The sequence below is a fragment of the Nuphar pumila genome, chromosome 12 (assembly GCF_984573655.1).
Source record: "Nuphar pumila chromosome 12, dmNupPumi1.hap1.1, whole genome shotgun sequence".
NCBI lineage: Eukaryota > Viridiplantae > Streptophyta > Magnoliopsida > Nymphaeales > Nymphaeaceae > Nuphar > Nuphar pumila.
In genome coordinates, this window is record NC_143260.1 from 4,667,412 (window position 1) to 4,686,930 (window position 19,519).

Consider the following 19,519-nt stretch of genomic DNA (forward strand, 5'->3'; position numbering starts at 1 on the left):
AAGGAGGATCGGAATGTCTAGTCTGCGTCCCTCCTATTTGCTCAAATAAACCAGATTTTGATTGATATATGAACAGAAACAATCATGATGTATTATTCATGCCTGCAACAGGTATTTAGGCACAGGAAAATGCAACTACAAAGAAACAATCAAAGCATTTATAATTTCCCACAGTTTCTCAATGCTGCTTTTATTATGGCACAGGATCTGCATCGTGTCACATAACTGATTTTCTTTCTCCACTGTCATTGCATGGCATATCTGCGGGTGAGCTTGGCTCGGTATACCACTCGTTCTCTCCTCGAGTGAGAAAGTATCCCTCTGACAAATTATAGCTTAACATTAAAATACAAAAAGATGGAAATGAACCAGAACTGAAGCAAAAATATTTTCATCGTCAACACCAAGGGTCTCTTACCTGACACGAATACGTTCTGGTACTCATCTTCATCGTAGATGAATCGTGGAGGATCTGGATCTCCAATACCAACTATGGTGCTCCCACTACAGAAAGTAAAACATCACATACAAACACATTTTGATTTATTTTATTTTTTTTAATGAGGAATTTTTAACCAATGCAAAACTATTTTTGGATATTTTAATATTTAAAATGTATTTTTCCTTGAAATAATAATGAAAAGTAATTAGATGTGTCAGTGTCCATGTCAGCATGTCCGGCCATGTCACCACGGACACAGCCAAAATGGCCCGTCCTTGTGACATGGTCTTACATTAAGCACAGGTATATTTGGGAACACACGACACCAAAAAAACTGCCGACTTCTCAAGGCAGAGAACTCTGAACGGTAATTTTACTTCTCTGAGTTTTAAATATCAAATATCATATGTTTAATATCCCCAAGAATATACTCTGCCATCTCTTCTGTATTTTCATGGCTACTTAGCACGACAATTTTATTACTAGCAAGCAGCTATTACTTGTATTTATTATGTTTCTCTGAATTAATACTCTGAAGTGTGAGAATTTTAAAATTAATATTTTGACCATGACACACTGCATCTCTTATTTGCAGAGGTACATGAGAGTTTGCATAGGACATGTCCATGCTTTTTACAGGAAAAGTAGTAGGGGAGAATAACCAGTTTAAGAAAACTTTTTATTAATAACAAAAACTAAGATAAATTCCCTGGTTACACATTTGTAACATGCTATAGAAGTTGTCAATGCCCTGGTTTTTTAATGTCTTGCTAGAAAAAAAAACAAAAAAAAAAGCGTAAAAATGGGTGATTCTCTTCCTAAGAGTCCTACATGCTCCCTTCCTTTAGGTGAAGCCAGAGCATCTCAAAGATCTTGGGCGGATATAGTTGAAGGCAGTTCCCACTCAGGTTGACTCCAGCAGTCCTTATATTTTCGTTCCGGCTTCCTCCCTTGAGAGGTCACGAGCTTCAAGGAGTTCTTTGAAGGAATTGCTAACTTTTACATGGTAAACTTGTTCTTATAGATGATCTTACGAGTTCTTTGGAACGTCTTTTCTTTGGTAGAATTTGTGTGGAGGTTCCAATCAATTTTACCCCTATTTCGTCAGTTGATGTTGATATTGAATCATACAAGGCCATGAAGTGAAGGTTTGTAGGCGTTATGCTCAGAATGAAACCAACCTTTGCTTCTAACAGGTTTCAAGCTTTGCAGCAGTGTCAAGATATCGACGTGCCCTTATCTCCAACTGGTGCAACGGCCATGACCATCGACCAGCAAATTGCCGACTCAGTTCCCTCTTTGGATCGTCTCCAATCCATGGCCCGGTCTCTCGGGCTGCTGGATTAAGCAACTCCCACCGGTAAACTTACCGACTATGTCTAACTCTAGGGTCGGTCTGCATGGCCAGCTTCAATCAGTGCTGTAATCTGTCTTGCATAGGTCATCAACATCTACTAAGCTGGTTACAAAGTTCAGCAATTGAAGCACTGCCTGGCTTTCAATTCTCTGCTGGGGGACTTCCAGAGATTGTTCCCAATCATGATGGGCCAGTCCAGGGAACGTGCTCCTCCAAATTCAAAATCTTCCTCGCGTCAGATATTTTCTAAAGCATCCAATGGGAAAGCTCACCTTAACTCCTTCCCCCTTTCACTTTATTCAGTCACTAGGGTTGGTTCCTCTTGTAACATGGCCAACACTCGGGCTAGTCGACGTGATGTTACCCAGCTTGAGCACACTCCGCCACCAAAATGACGGTTACATGAAGTTGTGAACTGGTCCACTGTCTTCAAAATACCTGAGCCTTTGACTCCGCCGCAGCCAGCTCCAACTGATTCGTCGTCTTCAATTTTGGCTACGGTTGAGGACTCTTCTCGAAATGAGGGAGATGGACCTCTTGACCCATCACCTTCATCCCATCATCAATGAAAATACTCACATGGAACATCTGTTAAAATGTAAAATATATATATATATATATGTATTTTTATTCTTTATTTTTTCTGTATTTTTTTCTATTTTCTTTTTAGTTTTTTAGTGTCTAGTTCTAATAGAACTAGACAACTTTAACTAGTTAAGTTCTACTTGAAACTTAACTAGTAAAGTAACCGTTGGACGGTTACATTTATAATTGTTGGACTAGTCCAATGGTTACAAGGAGAGCTCCTTAAGAGCTCTCCTTTCTCACTTGTATATAAAGGGCATCCCCTCTTGTAAACACACTCAATGCTTCTTAAGTATTTCATCATTTCAATAAAGATTATTTTTGTTTCCACTATACCCTTTTTAAGGGTTATCTTCAAGTGTCTCTCTAGACACACTCTCTCTTGCGGATCTAAGTACTTTTGTGGAAGATCCTCACTTCATTTCATGGTATTATCAGAGTAAGGTTCATCCCAAAGTTACCGAAAACGCCCAGGTAAGTGGAGAAGCGTGTTTTCTCGAAACGTGAAACGTCGCGCTTCCGAAATGCACAGGGAAGCGCCATTATTTAATGGGAAGCGTGCTTCCCATCACGCTTCTCCTTGCTTCCCCCATTTTTTCAATTTTTTTTTTTTGTATTTTTTTCGCTTCCCCCTCGCTTCCTAGGTCACTTCCGGTTTGCTTCCTAGGTCGCTTCCGAGACGATTCCCGATTCGCTCCTAAGTGGTCCCATGCTTCCCGCTTCCTAAAATTTTGAAAGTGCCTCCCTTCCCACTCCCGTTTCCCGTATCGCTTCCCGCTTTCTCAACTGGCAACCATGGTTCATCCTATATCGCGAAGATTTCTTGCCTCGTTATTGCAAAGGTGTTTCGTCACCTTGGTTGAGGCTCCTAAAGTTCTTTTTAAAGAAAGGAAGATTCGTTGCAACAAAATATTGAGTTTGCGTTCTCTTACTCTCCCTTTTCTTCTCTCTACCTTATTTTTCATCTTTTTCTCTCTCTTTATCACCCTTGTAAGAGATGGATGATCATGATAAAATCACCGTCATACAACAACAATAACAACAACTACTACTACAACTACGCCTTCATCCCAAAACAATTGGGATCGGCGATATGAACCAAAAAAAAAATTCATTTTGGGTCTTCCACATGAATCCTTTTCCTCCAATCATTTCTATCCAACGCCATGTCCTCGGTGAGGTTCAAAGCATTCATATCCTTTCCTATCATCTCCATCCAAGTCTTCCTAGGCCTACCCCGACCTCTTTTAACTAATATATTTTTCCATTTCTCCAACCTTCTAACTGGAGCATCATTAGGCCTTCGCCGAATATGTCCAAACCACCGTAAACGATTCTCTCGCATCTTATTTTCAATGGGTGCAACACCTACCTTCTTACGTATCTCTTCGTTCCGAATCTTATCTTTTATTGTATTTCCACACATCCATCTAAGCATCCGCATCTCAGCTACACTCATTTTTTGAATATGATGTCTCTTGGCAGCCCAACATTCCGTACCATATAGTAAAGCGGGCCTAATAGTCGTCCTATAAAACTTTTCCTTCAACCGCAATGGCATTCTACGATCGCACAAAACTCCAGTTGCACTTTTCCATTTCATCCACCCAACCTTTATCCTATGATTTACATCTCCATCAATTTCTTCATACTTTTGAATGATAGATCCCAAATATTTGAAACAATCATCCACCGGTATTTCTTGCTCACCAAGCTTCACTACACTCCCATCACTACTTCGTTGCTTACTAAACCGACATTCCATATATTTTGTCTTACTCTTACTCAAGTTAAAACATCTTGCTTCCAATGTCTGTCTCCATAATTCTAACTTAGCATTAACCCTAGCTCTAGACTCATCAATCAAAACAATATCATCAGCAAACAACATACACCACGGCACATTTTCTTGAATTGATCTCGTAAGCTCATCCATCACTATAGCAAATAGGAAAGGGCTTAAAGCAGATCCTTGATGTAACCCAACCGAGGCTTGGAAATGCTTGGGAGAGAAAGGTTTATAATGGTTGACAAATCTTTTTAACAAGATTTGGCGGACAAATAAGATGCCTAATGAGTAGAAGAAGAGTACTTTGGTGCCTCTATATAAGAATAAGAGTGATATACAAGATTGCACAAACTATCGTGGTATAAAACTCATGAGTCATACTATGAAACTTTTGGAGAGGGTGATTGAGTCTAGGTTGAGGAAGATTGTCATGATATCGGAGAATCAATTTGGTTTTATGCCTGGAAGATCAACTATGGAAGCTATACATCTTCTTAGACAACTTATTAAGAGATATAGAGAGAGGAACAAAGATTTGCATATGGTTTTTATTGATTTGGAAAAGGCATACGATAGAGTACCTAGGGACGTTCTCTGGTAGACAATGATGAAGAAATGTGTTTCTCTTACATTAGTATAATTAAAGATGTGTATGAAGGAGTAGTAACCAATGCCCGCACTTGTGGAGGGGTGACAACCGTCATACTCATGAAATTAAATGACACAAATTATTTAATGTGGGCTTCGATAATGAAGCACCACATATGAAGAAAGGGGCTTTGGGGAATAGTAGATGGTTCTGATTTGGAACCTAAACTAGTCCTCACCAAAATGAAAGGTGATAAAGAGGTTCTCCTAACCGAAGGAGAAAAAAGCAAAGCTTTGACCAACTATGAAAAAAAGTTGGAAAGAATGGCGGATATGGCATGCAAAAATTATGTCATGGCTAATCAATAGCGTTGACATCAAAAAATACTCTAGTGTTGCTAAGTTTGAGCATGCTGATAAGGCTTGGGAATACTTCAAAAATATGTATTTCCTCAAAGATATTGCACATGTGTGCAATCTTCAAGAAAAAGTTAGGTCTATGACCCAAAGTGACAAAACCATACGAGAGTATTACAAATGAATTGTCCAAACTTTGGGAAGAATTGGCTCTTTTAGAGCCAAAATGGCATTGTCCTAAGAACATTAAGCTCCGTCAAAGGCAACTTGATATGAAGCATTTTTATCGATTTGTAAACGATCTAAGACCGAAATTCGAGTCAACTAAATCGGTTCTTCTTTATCGGAAAAAAGTTTCCTCTATTGTCGATAGTATAGAAGAACTAACTATGGAAAAAAACATAATGAAGAAGAATATTCCAAAGTCCAAAGATGATTATGTTCTAGCAGTATCTAGACCGGATAATCATGTACGTTCGTACAGACCACCTCACTTTAACTAACAAAATAGTGACTATGACAAGAAAAATGTTATTTGCCATCATTGTCATGAACCAGGACACTACACTACAGGCCTCAGTGTCCCAAGCTTAAAGAACTCAGATAAAAGAGAGTTGTGATTGCTGGATCGAAGCCCAAAGATCAAGATGCACCAGTTTCTATGGCTCAGCTAATGGAGATTCTCCAACCACTCATCAAAGGAGCTTCCGCTTCATCTGAAGCTTCGACTGGGGCAGTTGCTTCATCTTTTTCCGATCCAGGTAACTTGTCTTGGCTTCTTGACTCTGGTACTTCATTTTATATGACTCCAAATAATAAAAGTTTATCCGAATGTGTTAAAAATAAAACAAGTGTATCAAAAGTATTTACAACTGATGGAACTTCTCTAGAAATAGAAGGAATAGGAAATTTTGAAAAAAATCCATAAAACTGAAAAAAGAATTATCCCAGAAGTCAGATATATTCCCAAATTAAATTTGAATCTCTTATCTGTTTCCCAAATATCTGACCATGGTTGTAATATTTCCTTTTCTTCTCGTGGTTGTTGGGTACAAGATCGTCAGTCAGGAAAGTTGATTGGAGAAGGCCATAGAGAAGGAGAACTCTATTACATAGATTTTTTGGAAATGCCGAAGAATGTCTTTTGTTATAACATTCAAAAAATCGAGTTGGAGTTATGGCACAAAAGACTTGGTCATTCACATATAGCCAAAATTCAACATTTTCCAAATTTAGGAAAATTTTGTAATTCTGAAAAATTTACTTGTAAAGATTGTATTCTTGGCAAAATAAAAAGATTACCATTTCAGAACAGAACTTTTGTTTCTTCAAGACCACTTGAATTAACACACTCGGATGTTTGGGGTTCTGCACCAATAATTTCTAAAGGTGGATTTGTCTATTACGTTATCTTTGTCGATGATTTTTTCATACTTGGATTTATTTTCTTAAACATAAGTCTGAAGTATTTTCAAAAATTCAGGCATTTCATAAAATGGTTAAAAATAAGTTTCAAAATGATATTTTCATTTTTCACACAGATTCAGGAGAAGAATTTTTGTTCACATATTTTAAAATTTACCTTAACTTACATGGCATCATACATCAAAGGTCTTGCCCATACACACCTCAACAAAATGAGATGACAGAACATAAACATCACCATATTATGAAAACCACTAGGACTTTACTAATAGCAAATCAAGTCCCAAAATATTTTTGGGTAGAAGTTGCCTTAACTGCCACCTATTTGATTAATCGAATGCCATCCTCTTCTTTGCAAAATATAACTCCAATCGAAAAACTTGTGAAGCTTTCTCCATATTACTCTAGACTGAGAGTATTTGGATGCAAGTGTTTTATATTTTCGGACAAAAATGATAAACTTTCTTCTCGTGTGATTCCTTGCGCCTTTTTAAGATATGCAAAAAATAAAAAAGGTTATAGGTGTTTTGACTTCAAGAATGATAGATTATATGTATCAAGAAATGTCATCTTTTTAGAAAAAGAAAGCTTCTTTGATTTTGAAAAACCAAAGGAAGTTACTGAGTACTTTTTTTGTTAGATCTGACATCTAAATCTGATGAATATGATCTTGACTATAACTTTGATAATGATCAAAGTATTATTGATCTTGATCATAATATTGACAATAAAGAAGTCCATAAAGACACGAGTATGCAATATTCCAGACGAAGAGAACCTAAATCTTCCATGTGCACTTGAAAGATGTTCTGACATTCCAACCAGAAGGTCATCCCGAGTCTCAAGGCCTCCAGGAAAATTTGTGTCATATGAATCCTTCTCACCTACATATAGGGCAGTCATTGCATTAATTCACTCATATGAGGAATCATCTTCGTACTCTCAAGTCAAAAATGATATCAAATGGATAGAAGTCATGAAAGCTGAGTTAGATGCACTTGAAAAGGCTTCTATATGAACTATTGAAGACCTTCCTCTAAGCAAGAAACCTATAGGATGTTGATGGGTTTATAAGGTTAAAACCAAGAATGATGGCACTCTTGAAAGATATAAAGCCTGATTAGTAGCCAAAAGGTTATGCCCAAGAATATGACATTGATTATAAAGAAACCTTTGCCCATGTTGCTCCTATGACAACAGTCAGAACCTTAATTGCCTTAGCTTCCATCAAGAAATTATTCATATTTCAAATGGATGTCAAAAATGCATTTCTAAATGGAAACCTAGTTGAAGAAGTGTACATGAAAGCCCCTCAAGGTCTTAGTATTCCTAAGGGTAAAACTCTTCGCTTAGAAAAAACTCTTTATGGTCTTAAACAAGACCCAAAAGCTTGGTATAATAGGTTTAGTCGTGTTATGCTTGATATTGGTTTTCAATTTTGTTTGATCGACACTGTTTTGTTTATTAAGAATTCTGATGCAGGAATTATTGTGCTTCTTCTATATGTGGATATGATCATCACCGGAAGCGATAAACAAGGAGTTAAAAACATCAAAACACTTCTCAAATCTCACTTTAAAATGACTGATTTAGGTTTATTGAGATACTTTTAGGCATTGAAGTCGCCTATTCTCCTAGGGGATATTTATTATCTCAGACTAAATTTGCTTTTGACATTGTTTTCAGATCTGAAATTACATATGATAAGAAAGTAGACACTCCAGAAGCTGTCAATGTTAAAATGAAGATTGATGATGGAGAACTTCTTGAAGATCCTACTCCTTACAGACAACTTGTTGGGGCACTTTCCTATCTATCTATTACTAGACCAGACATAACACATGTTGTTCATACAGCAAGTCAGTCCAACATGCTCTCACCTCTGTTCACATGGGAGCAATCATGCGTATTATCATGTACATCCAGTCATCTCTCTCATGAGGACTTTTCTTGTCTTTCACTTCCTCTCTTCATTTAATTGCATATACTAATGTTGATTGGGGAGGTGATCCCAATAATAGACACTCAACCACTGGTTTCTAAGTCTTCTTAGATGAATCTTAAATCTCGTGAAGGTGCAAAAAGCAACAGAAAGTCTATCTCTCATCCATTGAAGCCGAATACTGAGTCATGGCAACCACGACCATGGAAGTAGTTTGGCTCCGACATCTGCTTGCCGACATGAAAGTTGAAGCAACAAAAGCTTCACTAATGTGTTGTGACAACAAGACTGCGATCTACATTGCAAGCAACAGAACAGTCCACGAACGCACCAAACATATTGAAATGGATTGTCACTACGTCAGAGAGAAATATCGACATTGGACAATTGATCTGCCATATATTACTTCAGAATATCAGTTATCAGACTTCTTTGTAAAGCCTCTCGCTGCTCCCAGATTTCACTTCCTCTTAGACAAACTTTCGCTCATTGTACCGTAAGTTTGAGGGGGGGGTGTTAAAATGTAATATATATATATATATATAACTAGTCCAACTGTTACATTTATAACCGTTGGACTATCCCAACGATTACATTTATAACCGTTGAACTAGTCCAACGATTACATTTATAACCGTTGGACTAGCCCAACAGTTACAAGGAGATCTCCTTAAGAGCTCTCCTTTCTCACTTGTATATAAAGGGGTGCATCCCCTCTTGTAAACACACTCAATGCTTCTTAAGCATTTTATCATTTCAATAAAGATTATTTTTATTTCTTTTTTGTTCCCATTATACCCTTTTTAAGGGTTATGTTCAAGTGTCTCTCTAGACACTCTCTCTTGAGGATCTAAGTACTTTTGTGGAAGATCCTCACTTCATTTCAACATCCACTGCTTAGGTCGTAAGTGGGCCCGGAGAGAAATTTTATGAGTCATCCGTAAATCGGGTGCACATATCATCTTTCTTTTGTAGACAAAGATATCCTCTCAGGCTTTTGGGAATATTCGGCAAGCATTTCCTGAATTCAATATCATAAGTAACTTTATCAGTGGTCAAGTCAGCGGGATATTTTGTTTATGGAACCCGAGTCACATGCACTTCAACTTATCCACATGACCAACCAATCCATTTCAGTTTCTATCTCTTATGCCAATGTCAGAAATGCATGGCTCTAACTACTATGTTAAGTGCAGAGAGCTATGGTCTTTACTTGCTAGTATGAAGCCTTTGTGTCCTTGGCTGGTGCTAGGCCATTGGAATGCGGTAAGATTTGCTGATGAAAGATGGGAAGATAGTAATGATCATCAAGCTAGAAAAGAATTCAATACTGCAATTCAAGATTGTGATCTGTTGGAATTGCCTTCCGATAAGTCCTCTTGGCATAATAATAAGATTGGTGCTAGCTTTAAGGCCAGTAAGATAATAAGATTGACAGAGATTTTATCAATAATAGCTGCATTTCTACTTTTCTTCTATCTGGGTTGCAGTTACTTCCTAAGAGTATTTCTGATCACAATCCCATCCTTGTTGATCTGGATCCTACAAGCCAGCCAATTGCAGTTCCCTTCTGCTTTTTTAAATTCTGGACTTTTAGTGAAGACTGCCATAATATTATTCAACTGGCAGGCTTTACAATGTAAAGGTTTCCCTATGTTGCGCATTGTTTCCAAGTTGCAGGAAATCAAGGTTAAACTGAAATCCTGGAATAAGCGTCACTTTGTCATTATCCAACATCAAATTAATCAAGTGCGGTCTGAGCTTACAGATGTCCAACAAAAAATTGATCAGGGTCATCTCTCTCTTGTTGGACATAGTCTCGATCTCAAAGATGATTTACAATCCTTATTACAAATTGAGGAAAGTATGTGGTGTCAAAAATCCAGGAGAAATGGCTTAAAGAAGGTGACAGAAATATTGCCTACTTCAATAATAAACTTCGTCACAAATATGAATATGATGCATCATGTTACCAAATGGACAAAGGTGTGAAGACGTGTCTACAATTAGACACCTTGCCACAGATTTCAGTTTCCTTTGATCACTTCCATGGTCTTATGGAACCCACGGTTTCAGAACAAGAGAATGAGAACCTTCATAAACCTATTCTCCATGAAGAAATCAGAAACATTGTCTTTCAGATGAAGCCAGATAGTGCACCTGGGCCTGGTGGTTTTCCAGGCTTCTTTTACCAGACTTATTGGGGCATCATCGGGGAAGAGGTTTGCTTTGCTATCCAGAACTTCTTTGCTACTGGCAAAATTCTAAAGAAGATTAATGCTACCAATATTGTCTTGGTCCCTAAGTGTGACAACCCGATCTCCTTTTCTCAATTTTGACTGATAAGCCTTTGCAATGTGCTATATAAGATAATATAAAAAATCATAGCTATGCGCATGAGACCTATTTTGCAGTGCATTATATCTCAAAATCAAAGTGCCTTTCTCAGAGGAAGAAGCATTCAGGAATGTATTCTCATAGTGCATGAGATGGTGGATTCCATGTCCAGCAGGAAACCCAATTTTTTGTTTAAAATTGATCTAAGGCCTATGACAGAGTCAACTGTCACTTCTTGGAGAACACACTCCAATTTTTTGGTTTTCATGCTTTATGGATTGAAAGAATCATTAAGTGTGTCACCATAGTGAGTTTTGCAGTCATAGTTAATGGCCAGCCTGGTGATATTTTTTATGTATCTCGGGGTATATGTTAAGGTGATCCTCTCTCACCTTATCTCTTAATTCTAATAATGAAAAGGCTAAGCCGGAGATTGCAATTGGATCAGAACCTAAAGAGCATCATCCCAACTGCCATTAGATCCTTTTCCTGAAGTCGCTCTTTCTTTGTTGATGATGCATTATTCTTCATCAAGATAAAGATGGATCAATTGAGAATTTTATTTCACTAATCGCAGACTTTCAAAGAAAATCTGGCATGTTAGTCAGTGAAGAAAAAACTATCGGCATTCCTTTTAAGGTCTCAGATCATCGTATTAGCAATATTCTTGCTTTATCTAATTGGCGGAGAAGTGAGCTTCCATTAAAATATCTCGACCTTCCTTTGTTTAAGGGCACCTCACTTCAAGTATGTGTGAACCTTTAATTCGTAAGATGCAGATCAAACTTAGTTCATGGAAGGGTAATCTCTTGTCTACTCCAACACGAATTGTTCTTATTAACTATGTTATGAATGCCATCCTATTTACTGGATGATGAGCTTTCTCTTACCTGACAAAGTAGTTTGATCCTTGGAATCCATTATTAGGAAATTTCTTTGGTGTGGTCACAATGATAAGAAATTCTGCAAAAATAAAAAATAAAAGAAAATCCAAGGATCAAATAGTTGCACTGAAATTCAACTCCTACTAGCTCATCAATGGTTTGGGGCTTTACTACCAAAAGGTTGACTTGATTACAACCAAAATAGGCACATAAGCAGGTCTGGAGTCTGGACTACTTCTGAATAAGTGGTACTTTTCAAATAAATGTCGGAAGAATTTATAAATTAATGTAATTTAGTTACTTTCCTCTCCTCACCCAACCTAACACTCCTCTCTTACCCATATTGTAGTATCTTTAGGATACACTCCATCCTTTTCTTATTTAGCATAAGATTATTTTTACATCATTTTAATCACTTTGACATGTATATATCTTGAATTTCCTTGATGAAGATGAGGTTTATCATGTTTTGTGCATTATCCATGCATGAACTAACATGCAAACCATTGTCATCAACATCAACAGCACAGACCCATACTTGTAATAGTATAGGTCTTGAATTTCCATGATGAATATGTGATTTATCATGTTTTGTCCATCATCCATGCATGTATCAGTGTGCACTGTCACTTGTTAACTTGCATAGCTGTTATATATATATATATATATATATATATATATGTGTGTGTGTGTGTGTGTGTGTGTGTGTGTGTTGATATACATACATATAATGTAATGAAACAAGATGTGCACAATCACAATGCCAACGAAGGGCTACACAAGTGCACAAATACAATATGGTGTCTAATGGACCGATACCAATCTCATAAAAGAGATATACAAAAGCACGAATTCCACAAGAGCACAATGGCACAAATTCCACAAGAGCACAATGTAAAAAACTGATTTTAGTATAACAGCAAATATGCTTAGAAAAACATATATTACAGAGTGGTCTCACATACAATGAAAGGGAAAATAGCCACATGGGTGCGGGTACGGGTGCGACACGGGTGCGGAGCAATTTCAAAAATTTTGGACATGAGGACACGGCTATATATATGTATATATATATATATATATATATATATATATATATATATATATATATATATATATATATATATATATATAAAACCTATGTCACATGGGTGCGGGTACGGGTACGGGTACGACACGGGTGCGGAGCAATTTCAAAATTTTTGGACATGGGGACACGGCTATATATATATATATATATATATATATAATAAGATCCGACCCCGATACCGTCTTGGATCCGGGTCCGGTCCGGGGAGTCCAAATTAATTTTCATAAATGGACAAAAATAGACTCGGTCAAAGTTGACCGAGGCCAAAATGTGGACGGACTCGGCCCCGGTGCGTTGACCGAGTACGACACTTAGTTGACCATGTCTGCCCCGTGTCCGAAGCCACACCCGTGTCGGGGCATGTCGACGCGGGTATATCGACCTTTTAGCCGAGTCCGTGTGACTTAGATCTAAATGCTCCTAGTAGCAATCCTCATGTACCGGACAACTATTTAAATAATATGAACAAATATACAAAGGAACGTGGCTCAATAGTTGGATTTAAAAAATCTGAGCAGATCATTGGCAGATAGGTCGCAGGTTAAGATACCACCAGGGATTATCCCCCAGCTGACCTATCAAAAATGTGAATAGGTCATGCATATAAGATCTGTGTGCTTTCCTAGCAAGGATGTTATTCCTGATTAGAAGTTAATGAACATGATAAAGTAAAATGCATAATAAAAGAACATGCTTACCTTCCCGACATGAAAACAGCAGTATATTGTCCACGCCCTGCTGCAAGAATACGTTGCTTCAACTTTTTCAAAGACGGCAAGACTACAAAAGCAGGAGGCTCTGCAAAACAGTGGATAGTTACATAATCAATATCAGATATCAAGGAGCTGATAAGATATTATACAAAACTATAGGGTAGGATTTTCATCTAAACACCTGTACATACCTAGATCATTGATACAAACATCTTGAGAAATCCCATTCTTTTTTATCTTCTCCAACAAGGATAAAGGGTCAGCTGAGCTGGTTTGATCTAGCCGAAGATTCTACATATTAAGAAAACTGTGTCAAAAAGGAGGCGAAACAAGTTTTTCAAAGTGCAAGAAATGAACAAGATGATTTTTTATTTGCAGTACCCTGTAAACTTCACCAGTTGGGCAAGCTTCTTGAGGCTTTATTAAAACCAGCGGCATATCCATGGGAATTGGTGAAGGAATATCCTCAACAACCTGGACAATCCAACTTTTCAGAAATTCATATTTTCAAAGACAAGACATCTATTAAGACTTCTACAACATCTTAAAATAGTTACATCCCTGATCAACATGAACATGGCTTAAGATGGACCACGAAATGAGTTAGCATTACTTTTACACAAATATGACAGAACTAGTAAACATTAACTTGCTAGCCAGACTATTGTAAGAAATTTCATTATATTTTTTCCCTAAGAATGAATTTTTGAGGTGTTTCACATGTGCAAGCGTGAGGGTTAAAGTGCACAAGTAAATACAGGTCATTTAGTTGGCCAGATGAAAGTTTAGTCCGAAATAGCCTTACATGGAGAGTGAATTGTGCTATGCACATAGCATACCTCACCCCTACCAGTACAATATGCTGCTCCATGAGAGAAAAAGAAAGGAATATCTGAACCGATTTCACTTGACCATTCTTGAAGCTCCTTTTCTGTGGCAATGCATCCACTAAACTGGTTTGCAGCCCATAATGCAGTGGCAGCATTACTACTGCCACCACCAAGTCCAGCACCAGAAGGAACCTTTTTATCAAGATGGATCTGCAAGAATTCCATAACAAAGTAAGATGCAGATGTCTAGTTTCTCCTCACTCTTGTAAATCCCATTAGCAGAAAAAAGATGATAATGAATTTCACGAGGTCCTAAATACCCAGAAGAAGTTATCTGTGCCTGTTTTCTTTCTGTAAAGATTAAGTGCTTTGATAATCTGCAAAAGATAACAAAGGCCAAAGTAAGTAGAAGTTCTTCGTCAGCCCGATGTGAACAGAATGTGCATAAGATGATAATAAATCATGATTAGAAATTGGCAGGTGACATTTAAAGAGATTCTTCAAAAACAAATCTAAATTCAGAAAGAATTTCATCCAAGCAAAATAAAAACAGTCAACCTAGTCTGACACTTCAAGTGAAGCAGGAAGATTTGCTCAAGCTCACCAAATTGCTGTCGTCGAGTGGGATTCCTGGCACATTAGTCGACAGGCGATCTGTACTCTTTGTTGGAGACAAAGAAAACTTAATTGTATCTCCTAGGCTGATTACCTGATGACAATAATAGGTCATGAAGGCAATGTTAACTTCATAAAGCACCTATCTAGAGAATGATTTGCACAAGTTTAGGACAATGGGTTCTTCTCATCCTAAAATATTACAAAAGAAGTCATCTTTCCAAAGGTCATTTGCAACGAACATACAAATCCTCTACCTATGCACTTAATCTTTCCATAGCTGAATTCCAAATTCTCAAAAGGCCTCAGATTCAGAATTAAAGAAATCCATAGAGCAATACTAACAAGGCTTGATTCCTTTACACTGAAACTAACATACATTGGAACAGAGGGGCATAGACTTACATGAAAAAGGGAAGCTAAATCGTGGTAACCATCGTCTCTCTTGTTCGTTATTCTCAAGAACACGTTAATCTGGCTTCCACAAGGTACCACACAATCAAACCACATATGACCAAAAAATAGAATGAATTACTAGAAATCATTAGAATGGTAAAGTATGAACACGAAGAGATGCCCTTCCACTGTGAATACCTTACAAGGAGAAAAGAGAGTCAGCCTTGAAAGTCCTGCCTGCTTGTCCACCTCATCTGCTAACCTATTAATCCTTTCATCTCGGTCGTAAACAATCTATAACCACATCACCCCAAACAAAAAACAAAATCAATAAACGGAAATAGTATCAAGTAAATTAGAGAGAGAGAGAGGATGGGATGCATCGATTAAGAATGGTGGGGCTTATGAAAACTTCTTTACTAAGATAAAATACACCGTTCCCATCAACTAGGGGAGAGAGAGAGAGGGTGGAAGGTCCCGATTCACCTCTATCTGTTTTCTACTCGTTTTGCTGTCAGAACACACGATTCTAGGAGATGGGCATCTCCGAAATCGAGAATTTCGGGAAGTAGAAGAGGGGAAGGCGGCCTTTTGACGGTAATGAGCTTCATTTTTCAGTTGTATGGAACAACAGAAATTGTGAGGGAAGATATTCGTGGCGACCATCGTCGGGAAAACGAGAGAGAGAGAGAGTCACGTTTGGTTGGCCCAAAATGAGAATGGCTCTCTTACAATGGTGAGAGAACGATTCTCATTTTACCTCGTTTCTCATGTGCATGCAAACGCGAGAAACGAGGCAATGAGATTATGAAATCTCATCTCGTTTGCCTCATTTCTCATGTGCAACAAATGTGATAAATGAGGTAATTAGATTTCGAAATGACATTGTTTACTATGTAACTTAGAATCACATGTGGTTTTGGAAAATCACATGAAATGCAAGCAAACGTGTCTTCCGCAAAAGTCAGAGGAGGAGGGCAAGACAAGAACCCACAGTCCTATTTCTTGTGTTCGATTTAAGGGTGGCGGACCAACTTGACTTGGACCGGACTGAGACCGTTAGGCATAGAGAAGTTGGGGGTAGGAATGCAAATGGCCTGGTAAATGAGTTCTCTCTACACATGGGGGTACCTTTGAAAGTGGAAAAGTTGTAGGAAAAGTGATACAAAATGAAAAATATGTATAGGCTTTTTTTATACTTTGGAGAGAAAATTGATCTCTGAGAGAGTTTTCTTAAAAATATACTTTTTGATATTACCAAAAGAAAATGGTGAGGTTCACTAACCACCGCCGCCACCACCCACCTCTTGAAAAATTGCTCTCCCCACCGTGATCAATATCCATCACCATCATCCATCTCACCGTTACCATTACCATTATCCACGTCCCCAAAAAATGGTGACATCACCACCACCTAGGATGATTTTTCACTACTACTCACCTCCCAGAAAACTGCCTTCCTCACCATCAATCACCACCCACCATCACCACATCCTGAAAAACAGCGTCAGAGAAGCTCCACCACCACTCCCACGATGATTTTGGCCACCATCCATCTCACCACTACCACCCACCTCCTAAAAAACTGTGTCAGAAAAGCTCCACACCCCCCCCCCCCCACCCCCACTCTGTCATTTTTTAAGTTTTTTCATTTTTATTTTTCTAATGCTATCCAAATAAGTGAAATTTTTCATTTTAGGAAGATTATCATATCAAAACTTCGCATAGGCAATTTTTTTTTCTATGAGACTTTTTCTTGCTTTCAAATGTGCCAATAGTAATCGGGCTCATGCCTAATCGAGTCTATTTTGAGCTTGACTTGTCTCAAACAGAACGAGTTGTAGGCATTCTCTAATGAATTGCCCCACGTCACGTCACCAGCATATTACTCTCTTTATATACATATATATGGGTAGTTACTAATGAAGGTACAAAACTAATGAGTAGAAATCACTCTTTTCTTCAAAAAAATTTAAATTTTTTTAAATCAAATGTGCCAAAATTTTACAACTCAAAAGATCACATTTTTATGTTAAAAAAAAATTATCCAATCCTTGGCAAACAAATCATGTTACCCATCTATGTAGTTAAATTGAGCTGATACAACTTGCACCTAAGATTTCTATCACATTAATTCCTTACCTTCATTAGTAGCAAATATATACACACGTGTGCCTGGCCTAAGTCAAACCAAGACGAACACCCTGCATTCATGCTCGCCTCATTTGAGCTAAACGAGTTGCTCATGCTTGGCTCACCTACTTACATGGACTGAGGAACGATCGAGTCATGAGTGACGAGACTAATTGAGCAGAGTCACAAGCTGCTTGGTTAATTTACCAGGGCCACCAAGAGGTCCAACCCAGACCTGATCAGCTGAGCTTTTGTTGGAGGGCTGGGCACAGGTCTTATCAGGCTGGTTTTTGGTGAATGGGACGAGCCTGGCATGACGGGTTGGGTTCCACTGGGATGAGCTTTTATTCCTACCCAGACCCAGCTCCTTTACTGCTCAGACCGGGTCAGGCCCAAGACTTACTAGACCTCAGGCAGATAGATCAACCCAAATCCAGCTCAGTTTGGATTGGGTACCGGACCCAATGTCCACATAGTTCTATCATCCGTAAGTCTCATACAAGGTAGTCCCATCAGGGTTGGAAGTAGACTCGGGGGTGCAGTGTCTAAAATCCGAATTTGTTCGATGCCACGAATCACATTATCTGTAAAATATGGGCAAAGAAAAATCTTGTGACATTTTGAAAAATGTAGTTTTCTTTCAAGAATCTAAGAAAATTTTTGGCATACGTGAAAATATATACACATAAAATATATTCATAATGTGAATAAATAATAAATAGTATATAAGATATTGTGAAATTTTTTTTAATCATATTGTCATTATGATAAAAGCGTAATATTTTTAAAATGAGCGATATTGTGAAAATATCCACCTTTTTCCATATTTATGAAATAGGTTTATCATATACTAGCCATCCATATTTGGTTCAAGTATCAGGTTTGACCTGCTGGACCCAGATCCAATCCTGGCTCAACCCTCCCAGATAAATTACTGCCTAATAAGGGCCAAATCTTATTCATGCCCTGTAGGTCCTTGCAGCAATGTGTCCAAATGGATCAGATATGGGCCAGATCGTGGTTGATTTGAATTTAAATCTAGAACCAAACAATAACCAATGGGTCTGAATTCAGATTCAACTTTTGTATGATAATATAGGATTCCATTATGAAACAAGCTCGTTACACATAAAAAGTAGAAAAAAAAAGATTTAATCGATTATGAGCATGAAACCAAGAGAAAACATTGGTCTGAATTCAAATTCAAAAACTTTGATCAGATGAGCCTGAACCAATTTGAATGCATGGTTGGGTCTTATTTTGAGATCCATATCCCTAAATAAGGTATCATATTTGGGTTGGAGGCCTGACCAAACTTTACCATTTGCACCCCAACTTGCAAGCCCTGCTTAAGCCGGTCCAACTCAAGCTGGATATCCGGGACCCACAAATTTCAAAACAGCCACCGCCGGGGACCGGCCAAGTGAAGCAATCTTTGGCGACTTGAGGGGTAAACAGTCAGGCTTGAACTATAACAGCGGGCACAGACATGATCCCTGTCAGCTCACAGATGATCGAAACACCCAGCTCTTGGTGGACCGGGTCCAGCCATCGATGTCTTGACAAGATTCAAATCCGTTGAGCTCATCCGGTTCTAGCATGGCAAGACCAGAACTTAGTCCAATGAATTTGGTTTTGAAGTATATTTTAAAAGCAAAAACGGGTCGGGTGATGCTCGACGTGCCTAGACTTGAACAAACTGATCAAGATCCAACAAGAATGGAACTGGATCAATGAGTTTTGTTTTCATGACCAGGAACCCTCGCCGAGAACTGGGTCTCTGCAAAGGTAAAACCTGAGTGGGGTCACCATCAATAGTTTTAACCACAGAACTGCTTTTTGGTAGCAAATTTCTGGAAATTCTAAATGATGAATCAATTTGCTACATATTTACTTTTAAAAACTGCGGCTTGGGTCGTTTATGATAGCAGCAGGCATTATGCAGAAAGAAAGAAAAGGCAGCAAATAACAAATGAGATATAATCTATGCTTATGCTTTATTCATGTGAGGTTGGAAACCTAACTGCTGCCGAACT

General features: G+C 38.1%; 1 protein-coding gene across 1 annotated transcript; it reads right to left on the reverse strand.

The window, feature by feature from the left end:
• Nucleotides 1–36: 36 nt before the first annotated feature.
• On the reverse strand, nt 37–16,123 carry LOC149819729 (4-diphosphocytidyl-2-C-methyl-D-erythritol kinase, chloroplastic/chromoplastic-like). Its single transcript, XM_089983820.1, has 11 exons — nt 15,837–16,123; nt 15,549–15,644; nt 15,360–15,428; nt 14,944–15,048; nt 14,660–14,716; nt 14,349–14,549; nt 13,891–13,983; nt 13,701–13,800; nt 13,495–13,594; nt 419–504; nt 37–321 (listed from the first exon to the last, which is right to left on the reverse strand). The coding sequence occupies exons 1-11, from the start codon at nt 16,014–16,016 to the stop codon at nt 218–220; spliced, it is 1,191 nt and encodes a 396-aa protein (XP_089839946.1). The 5' UTR covers nt 16,017–16,123; the 3' UTR covers nt 37–217.
• Nucleotides 16,124–19,519: the final 3,396 nt, after the last annotated feature.

Excerpts from the sequence above, each read along its gene's own strand:
- LOC149819729 (XM_089983820.1), bottom strand. The coding sequence starts at position 16,016 with ATGGTCGCCACGAATATCTTCCCTCACAATTTCTGTTGTTCCATACAA. Across the intron at positions 15,429-15,548 it reads CTCTCTTTTCTCCTTGTAAG|ATTAACGTGTTCTTGAGAAT; the intron begins GTATTCACAGTG and ends TGTGGAAGCCAG. Across the intron at positions 13,801-13,890 it reads CAACTGGTGAAGTTTACAGG|AATCTTCGGCTAGATCAAAC; the intron begins GTACTGCAAATA and ends CTTAATATGTAG.